We start from the raw sequence: 22089 nt of genomic DNA, 5'->3' as shown, positions 1-22089 counted from the left end.
AGAAAATAGCAAGATACAGAGTAAGCGATTTAACCCCCGAAAGTGGGCTCTAAACCTTCCCTTGATCCAACAATGTTGATCAATTTACTCACTGCGCTTCCTTCTCCAAATCCTATGTGTATTTATAGCTGCCTCCAAATAGAATTCAGTAGCATGACTAACATATGGCATTTGGGTAAGGGTATCCTGGTTGAGTAATCCCCTTTCCCTATGTCTCTCAAATCAAATGGGGTAGGTGGTATTTGGTTACTTACACTCTAAGTTCTTTCTTCAGATTACATTTGCATTAACATGCTTCTTTAGGCCATTCCTCAGGAATTTAATAAGCTTCTTAAAGACAAAGTATCGTTCTTGCTCAAGCATTTCACTTAACTTTATTTTGAATGCAGCATGACATTTCAAATATAAAATGTGGGTCTAGGATGGAATAACGATCCACAATTTGCATCATGTAAAATTATAGTGTGAAAATGACACCTTTCCAGAATAAAAACGCTGTGGAAGAAAATATAGCATCCTACAGCCTAACTTAAAATGTCAGGCAATGCCTTGATCTGAGTCAAAGCTTATGGAGCCTGAGTGCTCTCAAGGTAAAGAAGTCAAGATTAGAAAGACTTCTGAAATGGATGTAGAAGAAAACATCTTCAAAGGCTGGAGATGGCTCAGCCCTGATGAGCACACACGGCTCTTGCAGAGGACCTAAGTTCAGTTCCCAGCACCCATGTTAGATGACGGAAACGCCAGCTCCAGGGGATCTGACACCTCTTCTGGCCTCCATGGGTATCTGCACCCACATATGCATATACCCATTCACAGACACACACATGGACACATGGTTAAAAAGAAAAAGAAACAAAATGCCTTTGAGAAGCACAATGTTGCCCTTGAAATGACTTTATCTAGCAAGTAGGAAACGTAAGGTAAGTTCCACCATCACACAACATTTCACAAAGATGAAATATTTCTCTTTGAAATACTGTTTGCATTAATAAGTGAGGTACATACTTCTGTTGTCATTGACAGATACTAATCAAGGAACAGACAGTAGGGGGTTGGAGAGGTGGCTCAGCAGTTAAGAGCACTGGCTTCTCTTCCAGAGGACCCAGGTTCAATTCCCGGCCCCACAGGGCAGCTCACAGCTGTCTCTAACTCCAGTTCCAGGGGATCTGACAACCTCACACAGACATACATGCAGGCAAAACACCAATACACATAAAATAAAAATAAATAAATTTTAAAAAAGAAACAAAGAGTAGGACAGACACGCAGATTAAACTTTTAGCCTGTTCTGGTTGTCCAATAGTAAATCTAGGTCACCATTAAGGTTTTCTGTTTCATTTGGCTTTTTGCTTTAATCAATACCTAGACCCATACCAAACAGACCTATCACGGGAACGACACAAATATTAGGAAGGATCACGTATGGGAATCATAATTCTTTCTAAAAGGAACTGAAACTCTGAATCAAGATGTTTTCCTAAAACAAAAATATTACAACACATAACAAGAAACCGAGTGCAGGAAGGTTCTTGGACGGACTGATACCAGGTTCCGTACACCTCTGCACTTACAGAGGTTTGAATGAGGATGGCCCCTAGAGGCTTGCTGTGGGATGTTCTGTATGGCAAATATGTTGCTCTGATTGGTTGGTAAATATAACACTGATTGGCCAGTAGTCAGGTAGGAGGAAGTATAAGCGGGACAAGGAGGAGAATAAAGCTGGGAAGTGGAAGGCACAAGGAGTCACGGCCAGCCGCCGCCAGGACAAGCAGCATGTGAAGATGCCGGTAAGCCACAAGCCGCATGGCAGGGTATAGATTTGTGGAAATGGATTAATTTAAGCTATAAGAACAGTTAGCAAGAAGCCTGCCACGGCCATACAGTTTGTAAGCAATATAAGTCTCTGTGTTTACTTGGTTGGGTCTGACAGCTGTGGGACTGGCGGGTGACAAAGATTTGTCCTGACTGTGGGCAAGGCAGGAAATCTCTAGCTATAAATGGCGCCCAACGTGGTTCTGAGAGGTAGGACCACCGCAGGAGGAAGGGTAAGGTTTTAGCTCTTGGCTCTGACCTCTTGGCTTTCTTCTTTGCATTGGTTCTGTGTTTCTTATTTAATAAGAAGGTTGGTTACATCTACAGAGGCTCATACATTTGAATGTTTGATTCTCAGTTTGAGATTTCAAAGTCCCATACCAGGCCCTTTCTAGCTCTCTTCCTCCAACTTGTGGATCAGATGGAGATGGGAGCTCTCAGCTACTGCTCCAGCTCCACACTTTCCTGCCTGCTGCCGTGCTCCCACCATGATGGTCATGGACTCACCCTCTGAAACTGTAAGCATGCCACTAATTACATGCTTTCTTTTATATGTTGCCTTGGTAATGGTGTCTCTTCACAGCAACAGAACAGTAACTAAGACATTACTATAACACCCAAACCTGCCTCATCGAAGCCTGACACCCCACACAGCCAAATGAAAAGCAGGACAACACACCTCCACGTACATACCCATCTCCAGAACAGGCACATTTTTTTTTTTCATCCTTGACAAGGACTCATTATGTAGGCAAGTATGGCCTCTAGCAACTCTACTGCTTTACTTCCCAACTGCTGGAATTAAAGGCATAGGCCACCACACCTAGATATTTTTTTTTTCATTATATGTAGGTCACCCATACAAGCTTTTGCTTAAAGACATTCTTCCATAGCTGCAGCAAGTTTGAAAACCACAGGAACAAGGAGTGGCTAACAGTGTTCAACGTTTGGAGTTTTAAGCATGTGCAGATAAAGGCTTATGGAAAACAATTATCCTACCTGATGTGTGCATTGCAGTATCTTTTAGCGTACTCGATCCAAGTTCCACATTTTTGTGGGAAGAGAGCCTCAATCTGCATGAAAAGCTGTAACAATACAAATGTTCTTAATTTACTGCAGTATTTTCAAGTAAGTTATTATGATGACAAAAAAATTAACAGAAATAGTAAGAGGTATAAAAGCAAAAATACTTCTTCCTCAAGGCATTTCCTTCCTCTTTACTCCCACCCTATCCATTCTTCAGGGATAACATTATCTGTTTCTAAATATGTATATATTTGTACAAATATGTATATGTATATATATATACTTTATGCATATGTGTATATATATGTATACTTTAAAAAGGATTTATCTCCAGCCCCTGTATATGTTAAAAAAAACTCAGAAGAAAATGGCCTCTGTTTATGAATGCTAGATGCAATGCTAAATTTAAAGTCTGACAAATTTTTTCAAATAGACATGTAAGACAGTATAATAAAGAAAGAATATACTAGAAATCAAACTGTGTATGTTTATTCACATATAGACAATCATAATATTATGGTACAATGAAAATTTTACTGAGAAATGTGTCACAGGCAACTTTTTTTTTAAAGAAGTATATAAGAAAAGAACTATAATAATAAAGAACCTTTTTTAATCTTGGAATCTCAGCATATTTATCATATACATCCAAAGAGGGGGGCACGATTATTGCATACAGCTTAATCAAAGAAGTAGAGTTATTACACACAGATAAACAAGGAGGCAGGGGTTTTATACATAGCTGAACAAGGAGGCAGGCTTAGTTAATCTCGGTAGGAGCAGTCTCTGTGGGAAGCTGTCTTCTGGATGGACATAAACATCCAAGAGGAGAAGATATATATGATAGACATTTTCTGCACACTGTCAACATTTGCACTCAGAGCACAGGTAGGTTTTGCCAACCTTCTTAGCCTCACTGGATAGGTACTGACATGGCCGTGCCTATGTCAAACAATATAAACAAAACACATTCACTCAGGACTTCACTAACTCCCAACATAAAGAAGACCATTGAGCAGCAGTTTAAAAAGTATGCTTAGGCTATTCTTGCATATACTATTATGATCAGCATATTATCTTCCAGGGTATATCTTGTGAATAGAAAGCTAAAGTTCAAAAAAACAGGAATGCTTACACCTTCCATATAGTGTTTCCTTATGCCCATGGTTTGCTTGGAAAGAAAGCTCTATCTCTGATGCCCTAAATGTCACTTATTAAAATCCTTATCGAATTTTATGCCTTCTCTATGACTGCCTAAGATTTGTATTTCTTAAGTCCCATCCTTGAAAACAGTAACAGACATAGGAAATTGTTTCACATACATTATCTTCTTTCACTTTCAAACACGGATTTATTTACTTGTTTTGAAGTGCTAGGTATAGAACACAAAACCTCACACAAGTCAAACTAGATATAGCTGTATAAACTAGGGTTAAATATCACCGAATACTAAATATTACCATGATTTGTAAAGAAATTGATTTACTATATATTTGTTCTTTATTATAATGTCTTATATGTCTATTTGAAAAAATTTAGTCAGACTTTCAATTTAGCAATGCACCTAGCATTCACAAAAATAGGCCATTTTTTCTGAGGGTTTTTTTTTTTATTTGTTTGTTTGTTTTTCGAGACAGTGTTTCTCTGTGCAGCCCTGGCTGTCCTAACACTCACCCTGTAAATCAGGCTGCCCTCAAACTCACAGAGATCCACCTGTCTCTACTTCCTGAGTGCTGGGATTAAAGGCGTGGGCCACCACTGCCCAGCCTGGCTTTTTTCTGATTTTCTAAAGTGCTTACTCCTAAAATAAAATTACATTCCATAACTGCAACGTAGTTCTGTACATCAGCACGGAAACTCCTTGGTGATTTTCCTTTATATTAAATACATAATTTTAAAATGTAAATTTCCAAGAGGTAGTGATTATAGGGAATGCATAGTCTTTAATTATTGGGTTATTTAATCAAACAGTCTACCAAGTATGTTTATGTTAAGAAATGGATTATAAATATAGAAGGGAAATTAACTACTATGTTGTTTCATTTTGTGTCCATGTATGCGTCTAACCTACACTTTAAAAAGATTTCCTCTCATTTTGAATGGAGTAGTAGTAATTATGTGATGGAATCAGCCTGAGACGATGTAGACAGAAGCCGTATTTCAGGATACTTATATATGATTCACATTATCGCCATAAAGACATGTTTAGTTAAGACTAGAAATGAGTCCTTTACTTGTCCTACCAGAATACAAAGAAACTGAGTGTGTACTTGCGTCACTTACAGGACTTGCATAATTTGTAGTTCAGACAGACATCAGAGTTTTATTTTTATTTTCTCTTCCATATAATACATCCTGACTGCATCTCTCCCTCCCTCGAGTCCTCCCAGTCCTCCTCCACCTTCCCTCTCCCCCAGATCCACTCCCATCCCAGAACAGAGTAGGCCTCCCAGGAACATCAGATGAACACAGCACAATAAGATACAATAATACTAGGAAATAAAACCTCATATGAAGGCTGGGCAAGGCAACCCAGGAGGAGTAAAAAGGTCCCAAAAGCAGGCAAAAGAGTCAGAGACAGCCCCATTCCCACTGTCAGGAGTTGCCCCCAAACACCAAGCCAACAACCATGACATATATCAGAGGGTCTAGAGCAGACCCATACACGTCTGTGACTGTCACCAGTCTCCGTGATCACCCGTGAGCCCTGCTTAGTTCATTTCCTGGCTGTGCTCTCCTGCTGTCCTCCACCTTTCTGGCTCCCATAATTCCTCCTCCTCCCATTCTGCAGGGCTTCCCAAGCTCCTGAGGGAGGGACCAGACGAAGACCTCCAATCTCTTTGGCTGTGGGTCTCTGTGGCCACTACCATTAGCTGCGGAGGCAGCCTCTGATGACAACTGGACTAGACACCAGTCTATGAGCCTAGCAGAATATCACTAGGATTGAATGTGGTTTTGTTTTTTTTTTTTTTGTTTTTTTTTTTTTGGTTTTTTGGCCAGTCATGTTTGGTTCTATCCTTAGTCTGGTCTTGATGCTATCCTGCCTCCAGTTCCTAGTCACTCAGGCAGTCTTGGGCATGGGCTCCCCCTCGTGGTGTGGTCCTCAAATTAGACCAGTCACTAGTTGGTTACTCTCACTAGCTCTGTGCCACCATTGTCTGAGCACACGTTGTAGGCAGGACAGATTGTAGGTCCAAGGTCTTGTGGCTGGGTTGGTGTCCCCATCCCACTACTGGAAGCCTTGCCTGATTATACAAGATGGATGGTTCAGGCTCCTTATCTTCTATCACTAGGAGTTCTCAATAGGGTCACCCTTGTAGATTCCAGGGAGTTTCCACAGCACTAGGTTTCCATATCTACCCCCGCTACCCGTGCCCTCCAATTCCAGTTGTCTCTTCCCATACTCTCTCCCTCTATTCTCCACATCCCTCCTATTCCCATCCCCACCTGCCTTGAGTCCATCCACAAACTCTATTCTATTTCTCCTTCCCAGGGAGATCCATGCATGCCTGCTTGAGCCCCCCTTGTTACTTCGCCTCTCTGGGTCTATGGATTGTAGCATGATTATCATTTACTTAACAGCTAATAACTACATATAAGTGAGTATATACCCTGTTTGTCTTTCTGGGTCTGAGTTATCTCATTCAGGATGATTTTTTTCTATTTTATCCCTTTGCCTGTAAATCTCATTTCATTACTGTTGATTAATACTCCATTGTATAAATATACCACATTTTCTTTGTCTATTCTTTGGTCGAGGGACATCTAGGTTGTTTCCAGTTTCTGACTATTATGAATAAGGCCACTATGAACATAACTGAGCAAGTGTCCTTATAATAGGATAGAACTTCCTTTGGGTATATGTCCAAGAGTGGTATAGCTGGATCTTGAGGTAGACTGATTCCCAATTTTCTGAGGAACTGCCATATTGATTTCAACAGTGGCTGTACAAGTTTGCACTCCCACCAGCAATGGAGGAGTGTTCCCCTTATTACATATCCTTGTCAGTGTGAGCTGTCACTTGTGTTACTGATCTTAGCTATTCTGACAGGTGTATGATGGAATCTCAAAGTAAGTTTCATCTGCATTTCCCTGATGGCTAAGGATGTTGAACATTTCTTTAAGTGTTTCTCAGTCATTTCAGATTCTTCTGTTGAGAATTCTCCATCTAGATCTTTATTCCATTTTTAAAAATGGATTGTTTGGTTGGTTGATATCTAGGTTCTTGAGTTCTTTATATATTTTGGCTATTAGCCCTCTGTTAGTTGTAGAGTTGGTAAAAAATCTTTTCCTAATCTGTAGCCACTGCTTTGTCAGATTGACAGTGTCCTTTGCCTGACAGAAGCTTTTCAGTTTCATCAGGTCCTACTAATTTTTGATCTTAGTGCCTATGCTATCAGTGTTCTGGTCAGGAAGTTGTCTCCTGTGTCAATGCATTTAAGGCTGTTCCCCACTTTCTCTTTTATCAGGTTCAGGGTATCTGGTTGTATGTTGAGGTTTTTGATCCATTTGGAGTTGAGTTTTGTACAGGTGATAAATATGGATCTATTTACATTCTTCAATGTCTTACTTAGGGATTGCTGTGATAAGCCACTATGACCACAACTCTTATAATGAAAAAATTTAATTGGGATGGCTCACTTACAGTTTAGAGGTTCAGTCCATTATCATCATGGTGGGGAGCATGGCAGCATGCAGGCAGATGTGGTGCTGGAGAAGTAGCTGAGAGTCTTACATCTTGCTGGCAACAGGAAATGGTCTGGCATAATGGTCAGTATCTCAAGAAAACCTTCCTCCAATAAGGCCATACCTACTCCAACAAAGCCACACCTCATAATAGTGCCACTCCCTATGAGCTTATGGGGACTAATTACATTCAAACTACCACATTCTACATGCTGATATCCAGTTTGATCAGCACAATTTGTTGAAGATACTTTTTTATTCCATTGTGCATGTCTGGCTTCTTTACCAAAAATCAGGTGTCCATAGGTGTATAGATTGACTTCTGGGTCTTTGATTTGATTCTATCGATCGATGTGTCTGTTTTTATGACAATACCATGTAGTTTTTATTACTATAGATCTATAGTACAGTTTGAAATCAGAGGTGATGATACCTCTGGAAATTCTATTACTGTTTAGTATTGGTTTAGTTATTCTGGATTTCTTGTTTTTCCATATGAAGTTGAGTATTGTCCTTGCAAGGTCTATAAAGAATTGTGTTGGAATTTTGATGGGGATTGTGTTGAATCTATAACTTGCTTTTGGTAGGATAGCCATCTTTACTATGTTAATCCTACCAATTCATGAACATGGGAGATCTTTCCATCTTTTGACATCTTCTTCGATTTCTTTCTTCAAATCCTTGAAGTTTTTGTCATATGAGTATTTCACTTGCTTGGTTAATGTTACCCCCAAGATATTTTATATTATTTGTAGATGTTGTCTCCCTGATTTGTTTCTCAGTCTGTTCACCATTTGTATATAGGAGGGCTATTTTTTTTTTTTTTTTTTAGTTAATCTTGTGTCCAGCCTCTTCACTGAAGGTCCATGGTAGGATTTTTGGAGTCACTTATGTATAATATCATATCATCTGCAAATAGCAATACTTTGACTTCTTCCTTTACAATTTGCATCCTTTTGATCTCCTTCGGTTGTTTTATTGCTCTAGCTAGAACTTCAGTACTATATTGAATATATATAGGGAAAGTGGACAGCTTTTTCTTGTTTCTAATTTTAGTGTAATTGCTTTGAGTTTTTCTCCATTTAATTTGTTGTTAGTGATAGGCTTGCTGTAAACTGCCTTTATTATGTTTAGGTATGTTCCTTGTATCACTAATCTCTCTAAGGATTTTCATCATGAAGGGGTGTTAGTTACATTTTGTCAAAGGCTTTTTCTGTATCTAATGAGACGATCGTGTGTGTGTGTGTGTGTGTGTGTGTGTGTGTGTGTGTGTGTGTAGTCTTTCAGTTGTTTATAAGGTGGATTACACTGATTTGTGTATGTTGAACCATCCCTTCTGCATCTTTGGGATGAAGCCTACTTGGTTGTGGTGAATGATCTTTTTGATGTGTTCTTAGATTTAGCTTCTACGTAATTTATTGAGAATTTTTCCTTTGCATCTTTTAATATTCTTTGTTCCGTATGTTTAGTATTTTGATTATTATGTGGTGATGGTACTTTCTTTTTTGGTCCAATCTATTTGATGTTCTGTATGCTTCTTATACATTAATAGGCATCTCCTTTAGGTTAGGAAAATTTTCTTCTAAAATTTTGTTGAAAATATTTTCTAGGCCTTTAAGCTGTGATTCCTTTCCTTCTTCTATTCATATTATTCCTAGGTTTGGTCTTTTCATAGTGTCCCAGATTTCCTGGATGTTTTGTGTCAGAATTTGTTTTTAGATTTAATATTTTCATTGACTGATGTATCTATTTCTTCTATCATATTTTCAATTTCAATTATCTTCTATCATTTTCAATTCTAAAATTCTCTCTTCCATCTCTTGTATTCTGTTGGTGAAGCTTGCCTTTGTAGTCCCTGGTGGCTTACCTATATTTTTCATTTCCAAAATTCCCTCAATTTCTGTTTTCTTTATTGCTTCTATTCCCATTTTCAGGTCTTGAACAGTTTTGTTAATGAATTTCCAGCTTTCATTAACTGTTTGTTTTTTTCTTACCTTTCTTGAAGGGATTTATTCATTGTCTTGGTTGGGGTTTCTATTGCTATGAAGAGACATCATGACCACAGCAACTCCTAAAAAGGAAAACGTTTAATTGGGGAAGGTTTACAGTTGCAGAGGTTTAGTCCTCTGGCAGTGTGTAGGCAGATATGATGCTGGAGAAGAAGCTGAGAGTTCTACATCTTGATCCTCAGGCAGCAGGAGACTGTGTGCCACACTGGACGTAGCTTGAGCATATGAGACCACAGCGAAATACGTCCTCCAACAAGGCCACACCTACTCCACAAAGCCACCCCTCCTAATAGTGCCACTTCCTATAGACCAAGCATTCTATAGACCTGAGTCTATAGGGGCCATACCTATTCAAACCATCACATTCATTTCCTCCAATTTTTTTTTTTTGTTTGTCATTTCCTTTCTTTAAGACTTATTCATTTCCCTTTGTAGGTACTCTGTCATCTTCATAAAGTTGGCTTTAAGGTCTTTTTCTTGTGCTTCTACTGTGTTAGAATATTCAGGGCTTGAGGTAGTAGGATAGCTAGGCCCTGATGGAGACATATTGCCTTAGCTGCTGCTGACTGTGTTCTTGGGCTGGCATCTAGGCATCTGGGTTTGGGGTGATTACAGGTCTAGGTGCTGATTTCTGAGTTTGTCTTGGTTAGATGAGTGTTTTGTTCTCCAGTTTCTGTTTCCTCTCTGGTCTTCTGGTTGGTGTGGCCTGTGGTTGAGCAGGTGGTCTCCACTTGAATTGTGGCTGGGCTTCTGGTGGCCAGCATGGCCTATGGCTGTGCATGGGGTCTCCACCTGAGTTGGGGGCTGTGACACAGCAACAAGAAGGGAGGGGGGTTGGGGATGGATGGAGGGTACAGAGAGAGTCAGGGGGTGGTCCATGGGCAGGTGGTCTACTTGGAATTCTGGTGGCTGGAATGACCTCTTGTTGCACAGGGGGTCTCCACTCAAGTTCAATAATAAAGAACTTTTAAAGTGCTGAATAACCATCTATTATTGTGTCAATATGATAAAATATTTAAACAGATGCCTGATATTAAATAAACATGCTATTTCTATCTTTTATGCAGTCATACAAATGAATAATTTCATATAGTTATATTTGTGAATATATGTTATACATGAGTATCTATTAGTCATCTATTTATCTATCTATCCATCCATTCATATATATTTGATTGTTTGAAATGAGGTATTTATACAGACATTATGAAGCCACACTGGCCTCAAAATTTAATCCTCCTGCTTTGGCTTCCTGAATGCTGGGAGTAAGGCATGTGCCTCCAGATCCCCTTCCAGCTGCATTCTTTTTTTTTTTTTTTTTTTTTGGCTTTTCAAGACAGGGTTTTTCTAGGTAGCTTTGGAGCCTGTCCTGGAACTCACTCTGTAGCCCAGGCTGGCCTCAAACTCACAGAGATCTGCCCGCCTCTGCCTCCCAAATGCTGGGATTAAAGGCGTACGCCACCACTACCTGGCGCTGGATGAGTTTTATACAGTTTTAGAAATGAAACAGTTGGTATTAAGGGTTAAACCCAAAGCCTTTGGCATGGTAGGCAAGTGCTATACCACTAAGTTTAATCTCTGGCCCAAGGAGCATGCTTTTCCTGTTCTTTTGGCATATATATCTGTGTGTGTTCATGTGGAAGCTTGAGGCAAACATCATGTCTTATTCAATCATCCTGCACTTTATAAATTGAGACAAAGTCTCTCATTGAATCTGGAACTTGCATTCCTGCTGATCTAGCTAGCCAGCTTGTTGGGGGATTCTTTGAATCCTCCTCCCACACTGGGATTACAGTCTACTGCCATACCTGCCTGACTTTATACAGGGCCCTGGGGATCAAACTCTGGACCTCACATTTGCGCATTAAGCATTGTACCTGCTGAGCTAACTTCCTAGATATATGCTTTTTTTTTTTTTTTTTTTTTTTTTTTTTTTTTGGTTTTTCGAGACAGGGTTTCTCTGTGTAGCTTTGTGCCTTTTCCTGGAACTCACTTGGTAGCCCAGGCTGGCCTCGAACTCACAGAGATCCGCCTGGCTCTGCCTCCCGAGTGCTGGGATTAAAGGCGTGTGCCACCACCGCCCGGCTAGATATATGCTTTTAAAAATTATTTGGGGCGGTGGTAGCGCACGCCTTTAATCCCAGCACTCGGGAGGCAGAGCCAGGAGGATCTCTGTGAGTTCGAGGCTAGCCTGGTCTACAGAGTGAGTTCCAGAACAGGCTCCAAAGCTACACAGAGGAACCCTGTCTCAAAAAACCAAAAACAAACAAATAAACAAACAAAACAACAACAACAAACAATAAAAATTATTTAAAGTTTACCATTTGGGCCAATAGTATTATTAAGTGTTTTCATCTCACAACTCTGATAGGCTGCACACAATAATATTTTACTATTATTTTTAATAGGTTCTTTAACATAATGGCTTTATTGATATTAATATATATTAATATATTAATGGCATATTAATATACCACTCTTCAGGTATGAAATTCAGCAACTTCTAGCACAGTCACAAAGTTATACATCAACAACTGCTGTTACCATCCTAAAAAGAAACCCACCTCCATTCATAGTCAAAGCCCTCTTCCCTTCCCTGGCAAGCACTAAGCTATTTTCTACTTTTATATATTTTTCTGTTCCTGGTATCTCACATATAAAGAATTATCCATAGCACAGTCTTGCTGTGAGATGTTCTCTATGCTATAAATGTGTTGCTCTGATTGGTTAATAAATAAAGTGCTGGCTGGCCAGTAGCCATGCAGGAAGTATAGGTGGGACAAAGAGAGAGGAGAATTCTGGGAAGTGGAAGGCTGAGTGGAGAGACGCTGCCAGCTGCCATCATGAGTAGCAACATGTAAGATACCCGTAAGCCACGAGCCATGTGACAAGGTATAGATTTATAGAAATGGGTTAATTTAACATATAAGAACTAGATAACAAGAAGCCTGCCATGGCCATACAGTTTATAAGTAATATAAGTCTCTGTGTGTTTGATTGGGTCCGAGCAGCTGCGGGACTGGTGGGTCAGAGAGATTTGTCCTGACTGTGGGCCAGGCAGGACCAGGAAAACTTCAGCTACACAGTCTTTTGCTGAATACACCTGTTAACATAAAATAGAGATCTGCAATCAAGAACCTCACTTCCCAGCCAGGAAGGGAAAAACAAGCTACATGAGAAGCAAGCACTGAAGGAAAACACTGTAAGCATTTGATGAACATAAATAAAGTAGAAAATACAGAAAACCGGCAAACCCAAGTTGGTTCTTAGAACAATCAATAACACAGACTAAGCTTCAGTTAGTTAACCAATGAAACAAAAACTTTCCAAAATTAGCAATGCATAGAGAAATACTACCACCAATCGTAGAGATACAAAGTATTAGAGAATGATACTATAAACAACGTTTGCCAGTAAATTAGATTCCTCAGATAAAATGGTCAGAAAGAACCAAGGGAGACTGAAGAAGACACTCTGAACACGACTGTGTTCTTGACTAAGTTCCTCTAGTATAACTAAATACCTCACCTGGCCTACAGTGAGCCCTAGTTCGTCTCCACATTGCAAAGTGTAGCTACTGGAGGGAAAAAGAACTATAGACAAGTTCCATAATGAGTATAAACAGATATCAGGAGCTCACTGGCCAGCTAGCCCAGAAAAATTATGGAGCTCCAGGCTCAGTGTGAGAGCCCACCTCAAAAAATAAGGTGGAGAGCGGGTGAGAAACATACCAGGTGTTATCAAACTCTGACCTTCATACGTGCAGGAGTCTCTCTCTCTCTCTCTCTCTCTCTCTCTCTCTCTCTCTCTCTCTCTCACACACACACACACACACACCAAACACATAAACACATACATGTATACACACCTACTTGTACAAAATAGATTAAATTTCAACTCTAAGATATTTTTACATAAACTAGATAGAGAAAGTAACAACAACAACAAAAAAGCCCCAGAAACAGATGTGAATAGCATTACAAATACACACAAAATGAAGATATTTTATAATTGGGTGTGGTAGTGCACACCTTGAATTCTATCAACAGGAGACAGAGGTAGGCTGATCACTATGAGTTTGAGGCCAGCCTAGTCTACTACATAGCACATTTTAAGCCAGTCAGAGATACATAATAAGACCTTGGGTCAAAACAAACAAATAAATAACAACAATAAAAAAAGAAAAATAAGAAAGAAAAAGCAACCTTGTAATAAAGGTGAAACTATTTTATGCATACTTGTAAGTATGGCGAAGACTTATGAATAACTAGGGTTTTTAAAACTCAGTTATAATAAAAATAGTGTTTAATCATTACTAGTGCCCTGGAGATTCCCAATCTCCTCTTCTGGCATTTGAAGCACCTGATTTGAGACTAAAACTTGTCAAGCAGCAGACAGAGTCAGTTTTCCTATACACTGAGAGCACAGAAGTCCTCATACCTCCTCAGGCCTTCCCAGAGCTGGGGTTCCTGTAAGCAGAACGGCTCGCCTGGCTTTCTGTACCAGGGGCAGGAGAATCCTGCTGCGGGCAGCAGTTCTGGACTTCATGTAGTGCGATTCGTCCACTATCACAACTCTGAAGTGCTGGCTGTTCAGTGCATCTGTCAAAGTCTCTGCATCTGTGGTTATGAGACCGTAGCCTAGAATTGTCACCCTGCTGGTCGATATTCTCCTAGAAAAGAAAATCCACTGCTTAAGAAATATCTGTCTCAGCAATGCATATATCACAAACAAAACCCAGTAGTCTTGGAGAGGGTGAGAGAGAAAAAAAAATAAGAGATGGTCCTATTGCTAAACCTCACTATTCACATAGTTCAGACTTTACATTTCTCCAATACGTTAAGCCAAGACTTACAATTCTGGTCAAGCGGTTTTTGGAAGATCATTTTACTAGGATAAGAATGTTACTTTATGACAGTATTTTCTTCCATGCATTCATTTTTCAACCTGGGTGCTGTTACATTTTGTCAGAACAGCACCTAATGGAGCTGCCCACTGCACATTCCTGGTCTTCCCATCTCATCTAGCACAGCCCTCAGGCACTGTGGTGCTGAAGAGATGGAACAAGTTAGAAGAAGGACCCTCCCCTTAGACAGAAGGCCACCGGCTAAAGTAAAGTGACCCTCTGAGCCTTTGCTCTCTGTAATACACATCTGCAAAAGTCTTCAATTACTATTATGAATTTATTCCGATACACAGTTTCTTACTACGTATGAGAGCTTGCCCTGGGGCCTCTCATCTTTTCTCCACGACTCAAGGACTAGGGTTACTGGCAGGCTAACATGTTAGCCCAGTTTTTATGCCAGATTCCTTGTTTCCACCTCTCCAGTGCAGGGAATGAGGGAAGGCCACCATGCCCACCCACCGCTTACACTGAAGCTGGAGATTAGAAGTGTTTTACCCTCACAGCCATCCCCCAGCCCCAGCCCCATTTTCTATCCTCCATGGAAGAAGTGAGAGCTCTGAACTTGTGAGTAGCGTTTGAAGGTCTGGACACATCTAATTAGCACAGAGAACTACGGCTTCCTCCATGTGCTCAGATAGCAGAAGAGCCTGCAGAAGAAGAGCGTGGGCTTGGTATCCCGAGCTAACTAAGGTACACTGTGAGGATACTATCCACCAGACAGTGGTGGTGAAGGTCACTGCAGTTGTCTTGGTGGCTTCTGTTGTGACGTTTCAGAACTGGGTGACAGTTCAGCAAGCTGGCCCTGGAGTAATCTCTATAGGCAGTACACACGCAGGCTGGTACAGACCCAAAACTGCTTCTTTAGGGATCCAGAGACACCAAGTCATTTTTCTGTCCTTGGTTACCATCTTCCAGAATGAACACTCCTGGAGTTGCGGTCCCATCTATCACACACAAATGTTCTATAAACAAGAGCCACTACCACTGTTTAATCATGGGAGTGTGTGCCTCCTAAATAATAATGAAAAGTGGATGATCCAATGCCAAAAAAGGTGGCACAGGATAGATTTTAAGAAAATGTCAATATAGACATTCCAATTAAGGTAAGAAAGCCTTAAAAATTCAACATTCTCTAAATTTGTGTCTTTTCAATTTTATGTAGAAACTGAATGTTGAATTTTTAAGGCTTTCTTAACTTAACTTAAATGTCTATATTGACATTTTCTTAAAATAAGAATTGCCTAAATTTTATTATAGCAATGCAAAAAGGCCTAATTATTCTGGATTCATACATATAAATGCTAATGAATTTGGTTCCAAGGTTAAAAGAGGTAAAATATCCTATATCTATGTTGTCTGCTTCCTCCTTCTCCATGCAAGCCGAAGTTATCCCTACAAAAACTATTTATATTCATAGTGTTAGATAATACAGTTCAGAACAATATTACCAAGAATGATCTAAGAACTGACAAATACTTATTTCTGGTAGAAGTGTTACTTTTGAAGCCCATAAAGTGATAATTCTTGTCACTTGTCTCCTTTTTTTCCTCCTAACACAGGGTTTCTCTGTGTAGCCCTAACTGTCCTGAAACTCACTCTGTAGACCAAGTTAGCCTAGAACTCACAGAGATCCGCCTGCCTGAGCCTCCCGAGTGCTGGGATCAAAGGTCAACAGCACCACCACATCTGGTTATACCTTTTCTTCAAGACAAGTCAGTTCTTCTTACCCAATGTCAGTTTTGTTCATGATAATATTGATTTCCTCTGGCTCGAGCTCTGGGATCCATTTCTCTAGTTCTTCTGCCCACGGGTACCGCAGAGATGAAGGGACGACTATCAGCAGGGGCCATTCCTCCTTGTAGAAGTAAGCCACTGCAATTGCCTGGATTGTCTTCCCGAGCCCCATCTACACAAAAATTTTAAAAGTGTATGTTAAAAATAAAGCCTATATCCTGAAAGAAATGATCAAATATTGAAAAGTATTACATCAAGAATTTTATTATACCAGTTGGAATATACAGTTAATAAAAAGTTCAAGATTACTAGGAACTTGAAGAGTCACTAAGGAAGTTACACTATTTTAAAAATCATTTGATTATAATTAAAGACAGATGACTCTAGATTATACTGATTCCATTTGTTGTTTTTCCTTTTTGAGAACACAACAATAAATGCATTACCTACCAAGCAGAAGATCATGTTTTTTAAAGTTAAAGTAACTGTGAGTCATACATGTTTTCCAAAGAAAAAGTAAGATAGAGAGGTTGAGTTATTTAAACCATAGCTAACTGACACAACATTAGGATGAGATTCCAGGTTTGAGGTCTTTTTCCTTTGACCATCTCCATGCTATTCCCATCAGCCCTTTCTAAGCTGTTTCCACAGAAAAGAAGCTCCTGGTGAACTGTTAAAGAGGTTTTTTCCACAACAGTCGGAAAGGAAAGACAATTCAAATGTGCTTCACCTGGAGCGTTCTAGCCAAACGTTCACTGATGAAAGGGAGTAAATGGTGCTGGGTGGGTGTGGCTGAGCAAGTGGCAGGCACAGGGCTCAACCTCCAGCAACCCATGCCCTGATTTTTAAAAGAGCAGCAAATTACTGCTTTCTATGATACTGCTTACATATGACTGTGGAGAAGGCCTAACAGTAGGATATACAGCGGGTCAAGGGCAGCTGGAGGGGGCAGGGAGGAGGGAGGCGGCAGGGCGGAGCTGTTCCCCCTTGATTTCAGTGCAGTGAGGTGACCGCACACACTTGCCAGAAGTCATGGATAGTTTAGTAAACACAGTCAGATGGGCTGGAGAGATGGCGCAGTGGATAAAAGCACTGGCTGTGTGAGCGGAACGAAGTTTGAGTTCCCAACACCCATGCAAAAAGTCCAGGCTTGTACACACACAAGTACACACACACACACACACACACACACACACACACACACACACACGTCACACATACTGTGTTGAGGAAAAACTGGTCAGTGGGGAACCAAGGCAGCATTTGGAGACTTTTTATGCCACAGGGCCTGGAGAGAGCCAGTGCTCTGAAGAGTCTGACCCGGAACTGCAGTGGGTACCTGCAGACGGCCTGTGCTTCACGGCCACAGAAAGGAAATCCAATGCATTTAGGTATGCCTTCTGAAGCAGGGCTGGTACGGGCAGTTTCTGCAGGGCACCTATTATCTTAAAACAGTTTTGTGTTTGTTCTCTCAACATAAGGGATTTGGATGGGGTTTGCAGGAATAGGAAAGCACAATTCAGCACTCCTAAATATGTTGGAAATAAAATTTTAATTTATTTCTACATAATACTAGAGCCTTTAAGCAGGAATTGTTATTTAAGCTTCAGTACAGCAAGACTGACTACACTAGGTGTATATTCAAGGTAATAAATGTGTAACATATGTTTCTGTTTCTCCTTCAACTATTCCACTCTCACTCATAATCATTAAAAATTTAAAAAAGGGAACACACAGAAAACAAAAATGGGTTAATTCACCTAATTTACCCTCCTGAGTAAATTACACCACAATGGTCCTTACATTTACAAAGAAGAAATTACTACAGTAAATAGTTGTGAAGAAAAGGACTAATAGATACAGGCTTTGTATGACAGACTATTCAAAAGAAAAAAAAAAGAGAGAAACCTAAAAGAGTAAGTTTCAAATGCTGAGTGAGATTAAAAAGAGAAAAGGCAGTTTTGGAATTTTAGCAAGTCTATTACAGAAAACTTGTCTATGTGTTTATATATATATATATATATATACATACATACATATACATATAAATGATTTTATTTTTATTTTTCACTTAATGCTATGTGCATTGGTGTTGCCTGCATGTGTAAGGGTATCAGATCCCATGGAACTGGAATTACAGACAGTTATGAACTGATATGTGGGTGCTGGAAGTTGAACCCAGGTTCTCTGAAAGAGCAGCCAGTGCTCTTAACCACTGAGCCATCTCTCCAGTCCCCTATATGTTTTTCCTTTAATTACTGCTATTAACAACAAGAATCAGCCGGGCAGTAGTGGTGCACACCTTTAACCCCAGCACTCGGGAGGCAAAGCCAGGTGGATCTCTGTGAGTTCGAGGCCAGCCTGGTCTACAGAGAGAGATCCAGGTCAGGCACCAAAACTACACAGAGAAACCCTGTCTCGAAAAACCAAAAAATCAAAACAAATAAACAACAACAACAACAAAAAAGAACAAGAATCTTGGTTACCTCACTCACGACAATTTTTTCCAGCTTCATTCATTTACCTATGAATTTTACAACTTCATTTTTCTTAAAAGTCAAATAACATTCCATTTGTATAACCCAGACACAGAAAGACAAACACCATATGTTTTCTCTTATATGTGGATGCCAACTTTGGATCTTTAGACGTGTGTGCTTCATTTGGAAAAAGAGAACACGGATCTAGTCAAGGACAGTGGGGAGGGCTCCCTAGGGAGAGGAGAGAGAATGCGGTGATACACAGGGGGAAAGAGGAGCACTCAGCTACAACAACTTGCCTGGCAAGACGAGTAATAATGACAGAAATGTTACAGAAGTCACCAAACACAAGATGCAACTTATATTTGGGACTATTATGGGATCCAAGAATCATTCAGAGGCTTAATATTAATCACAAACTGTATGGCCCATGGCTTCTTGCTTCTTGTTAGCTCATATAACTTAACTCAGCCCATTTCTATTAATCTATGTATCGCCATGTGTTCCATGGCTTTACCTGGGTCCCATTACATGTTGCTCCTTGGAAGGCGGGTTGGCGTCTCCTCCCCAAACAAAAAAGAACAAGAAAAACAATGGGAACGACTTAATTAAAGTTACATTTATAACAACTAATCTTCTATATTAATGAGAAAATTAGTGTGATGTTTAAGAAAATGTTCTCTTTTTAAAAAAAGACTGTAGAGAATAGAATTTAGGAAGCAATGTTTGTGACCTACAACATTGCCACTGCCACAAATATTACTTGATCTCAAGAATGAATGGATACTTTAAGGAAAGACAAGCAATCTTACATTCCTTGGAGCTGAAAATACAGAGATGAGGAAGTGTTTACAGTTCTAAATGAGCAGCACAAAAGCTTTAAGTCCAGCAGGGTAGTATGACTAGTTATCGTTCAGCTTCAAGCCACGTGATGTGGTAACAGGGAACTCAAGCCTACGTGCTTTTTTTTTTTTTTTTTTTTTTCCGAGACAAGGTTTCCCTGTGTAGCTTTGCGCCTCTCCTGGAACTCACTTGGTAGCCCAGGCTGGCCTCGAACTCACAGAGATCCGCCTGGCTCTGCCTCCCGAGTGCTGGGATTAAAGGCGTGCGCCACCACCGCCCGGCGTCTACGTGCTTTTAACAAATACTGAGGGAAGATCCAGCTGAAGATCGAAATGTCTGACCTAATCTTTTAAGGATAAAATTGAGGTAGCAGATAGAGTAGTGCGGGCTGAAGGAGGAAGGCTCTGGGTTTGAGAGCATCCTGGTCTACCCGGCAACTTCAAAGCCAGCATGGGTTACAAAGCCAAGTCCCATCTTTAGGATGTTAGGGTCTGTGAGAAATCCCATTGAAGACCACCAGTCATGTACGCAATCAACAAGAACGTCTAATAAACGTGTAAAGAACGTTTAATAAAAAATTCCAGCATGCCATCTGACAAAGTGGCAAATGGCGACCCCAAGAGAAGCTTGCAGGCTCCTTTTAAGCAGGATGAGGGCAATTCCAACTGTGGTTAAGTGTACTTTGAAGTGACTGGGTATAGACCCTTATTGGTACAGAAATCATTAATTTTTTAAAAAGATTTATTTATTTATTATGTATACAATGTTCTGTCTGCATGTATCCCTGCATGCCAGAAGAGGGCATCAGATCTCATTATAGATGGTTATGAGCCACCATGTGGTTGCTGGGAATTGAACTCAGGACCTCTGAAAGAACAGTCTATGCTCTTAACCTCTGAGCCATCTCTCCAGCCCCAGAAATCATTTATGATTGGCTCAGGACGCCTGGTCAGCAACTGTGTTTGCAGTATCAGGGGTTTGTTTGACTGAAAATAGCAAGAACAGTTCCTGCTTGTGTGGCTGGGTAGGGCCCTGATTGGCTAACAGACTGGACATACTTCCTGAGGGTCTGACTGAAGCCAGACTTGAGTCAACATAGGATGGTGGGATAATATGGGGCAGAGGTCTTAGCAAACTGGCCCCTGGGGGGCGGGGGGCGGACAATTGGCCCTGTTATAAGAGGGGGCAGTCACTTCAAGGACAGGACAAATTTGTTCTAGAAAAAAAATTGCTAGCAGGAGGATGACTGTGTGTTACTATGTTTTATTGTTGTTAGATAAAAACTTTTAAATCATGGACTTAGAAGTCAGTATATGGAGGCGAATTTAAAATAGCATAATACTCAATTAAAGCAATAACACACCACATAATTTTGGTAGGAGAAAATAACTAGGCTCAATAGGTAGCTCAAAGCCCTTGGCTTTAACCAATTTCAGTTTGTTAAAGTGGAATCCTGCAGTTTTTCTTCACTTGAGTATAAATCACTATTAAGAACTAAAGCTGACTCAATGATCATGCAGATGTCTGCATAAGAATTAAATAGAATACATGAACCTTAATAGCACATTTTATCAATGTTTTTAAAATAGTAAATCATCATGTAACTTGGAAGAATAATTTCAAGTTTTCTCTTAAAACTAAAAAGAATAATTAGCAATGACCTCAATATGGAATTTTAGTTTCATTTATTTATGCTGTGATTGCTTTTATACAGCAATTTTAAACACAGATAATGCCAGGTACTGAGAACCTTTTGAATTTGGAAAAAAGTCAAATTTTAGAGTTAAAAGCAGTTAGCACCTTTTTAGTGTGGAAATGGAGGAGAGAGGTTATTTTTAAACTGGATGTCCTATTTGTCCTGGAAGAGGCTCCCTGGGGAAACCACTTCAAGTAAGCAGGTCTAAAAGTCTTAAGAGACTTAAGTTAAGGAAATCCACATAGGGAAACATGAGACTTAAAGTCTATTTTCCTTTCTCTCTCTCTCTCTCTCTCTCTCTCTCTCTCTCTCTCTCTCTCTCTCTCTCTCTCTCTGTCTCTCTCTCTCTGTCTCTCTGTCTTTTCTTTATTGGAGACTAGTTTTCTCTGTGTAGCTTTGGCTGTGCTAGAACTTGCTCTATAGATCAGCTTGGCCTCAAACTCAGAGATCTGACTGCCTCTGCCTCTTGAGTGCCAGGATTAAAGGCATGCACCCGCCTGCTTATTATTTATTATTTTAAGGAGTATATGTTTTAGCAGAACTATGTCTTTGTGAGTTTATTTTTTAATAATTAAATTACAATTTTCCTTCCTATTAGGAGTTTTAGATGGTATATGTGAAAATCACTGTTCTTAGAACTTGGTGTGTCCTCTAGGAGACCTGCAGTAGAGCATACCCAAAGGATACATTCAGGCTCCATCTCTTTCTCAATACTGAAGAGCCATTGAGGCCACACTTCAGGAAATCTATCAACAATTCACTGCTAGTCGGCTCACCCTTTGGCAGGGGCAAGCTTTCTCTTATATATAGAGAGCCCACTGATTAAAAAGGTCAAGGGCTGTGCAGAGTTAACAGAAAGGGAAGAATAAAACACCTATTTCTCTCTCTCTCTCCTCC

General features: G+C 40.1%; 1 protein-coding gene across 1 annotated transcript in view; it reads right to left on the bottom strand.

Moving 5' to 3' along the window:
• Positions 1 to 22089, bottom strand: part of Zranb3 (zinc finger RANBP2-type containing 3) — a 143698-nt gene that overhangs the window by 75719 nt on the left and 45890 nt on the right. Inside the window, exons 4-6 of the mRNA XM_059280843.1 lie at positions 16167 to 16345; positions 13974 to 14205; positions 2812 to 2897 (exon numbers count right to left, since the gene is read on the bottom strand). Of these exons, the coding sequence (XP_059136826.1) occupies positions 2812 to 2897; positions 13974 to 14205; positions 16167 to 16345 (497 nt within the window). The remainder of the gene's footprint in view (positions 1 to 2811; positions 2898 to 13973; positions 14206 to 16166; positions 16346 to 22089) is intronic.

Source organism: Peromyscus eremicus, chromosome 15 (genome assembly GCF_949786415.1).
Source record: "Peromyscus eremicus chromosome 15, PerEre_H2_v1, whole genome shotgun sequence".
NCBI classification, from domain to species: Eukaryota; Metazoa; Chordata; class Mammalia; order Rodentia; family Cricetidae; genus Peromyscus; species Peromyscus eremicus.
The sequence above is the reverse complement of the archived record's forward strand: the minus strand, read 5'-3'. Positions and strand labels throughout refer to the sequence as shown.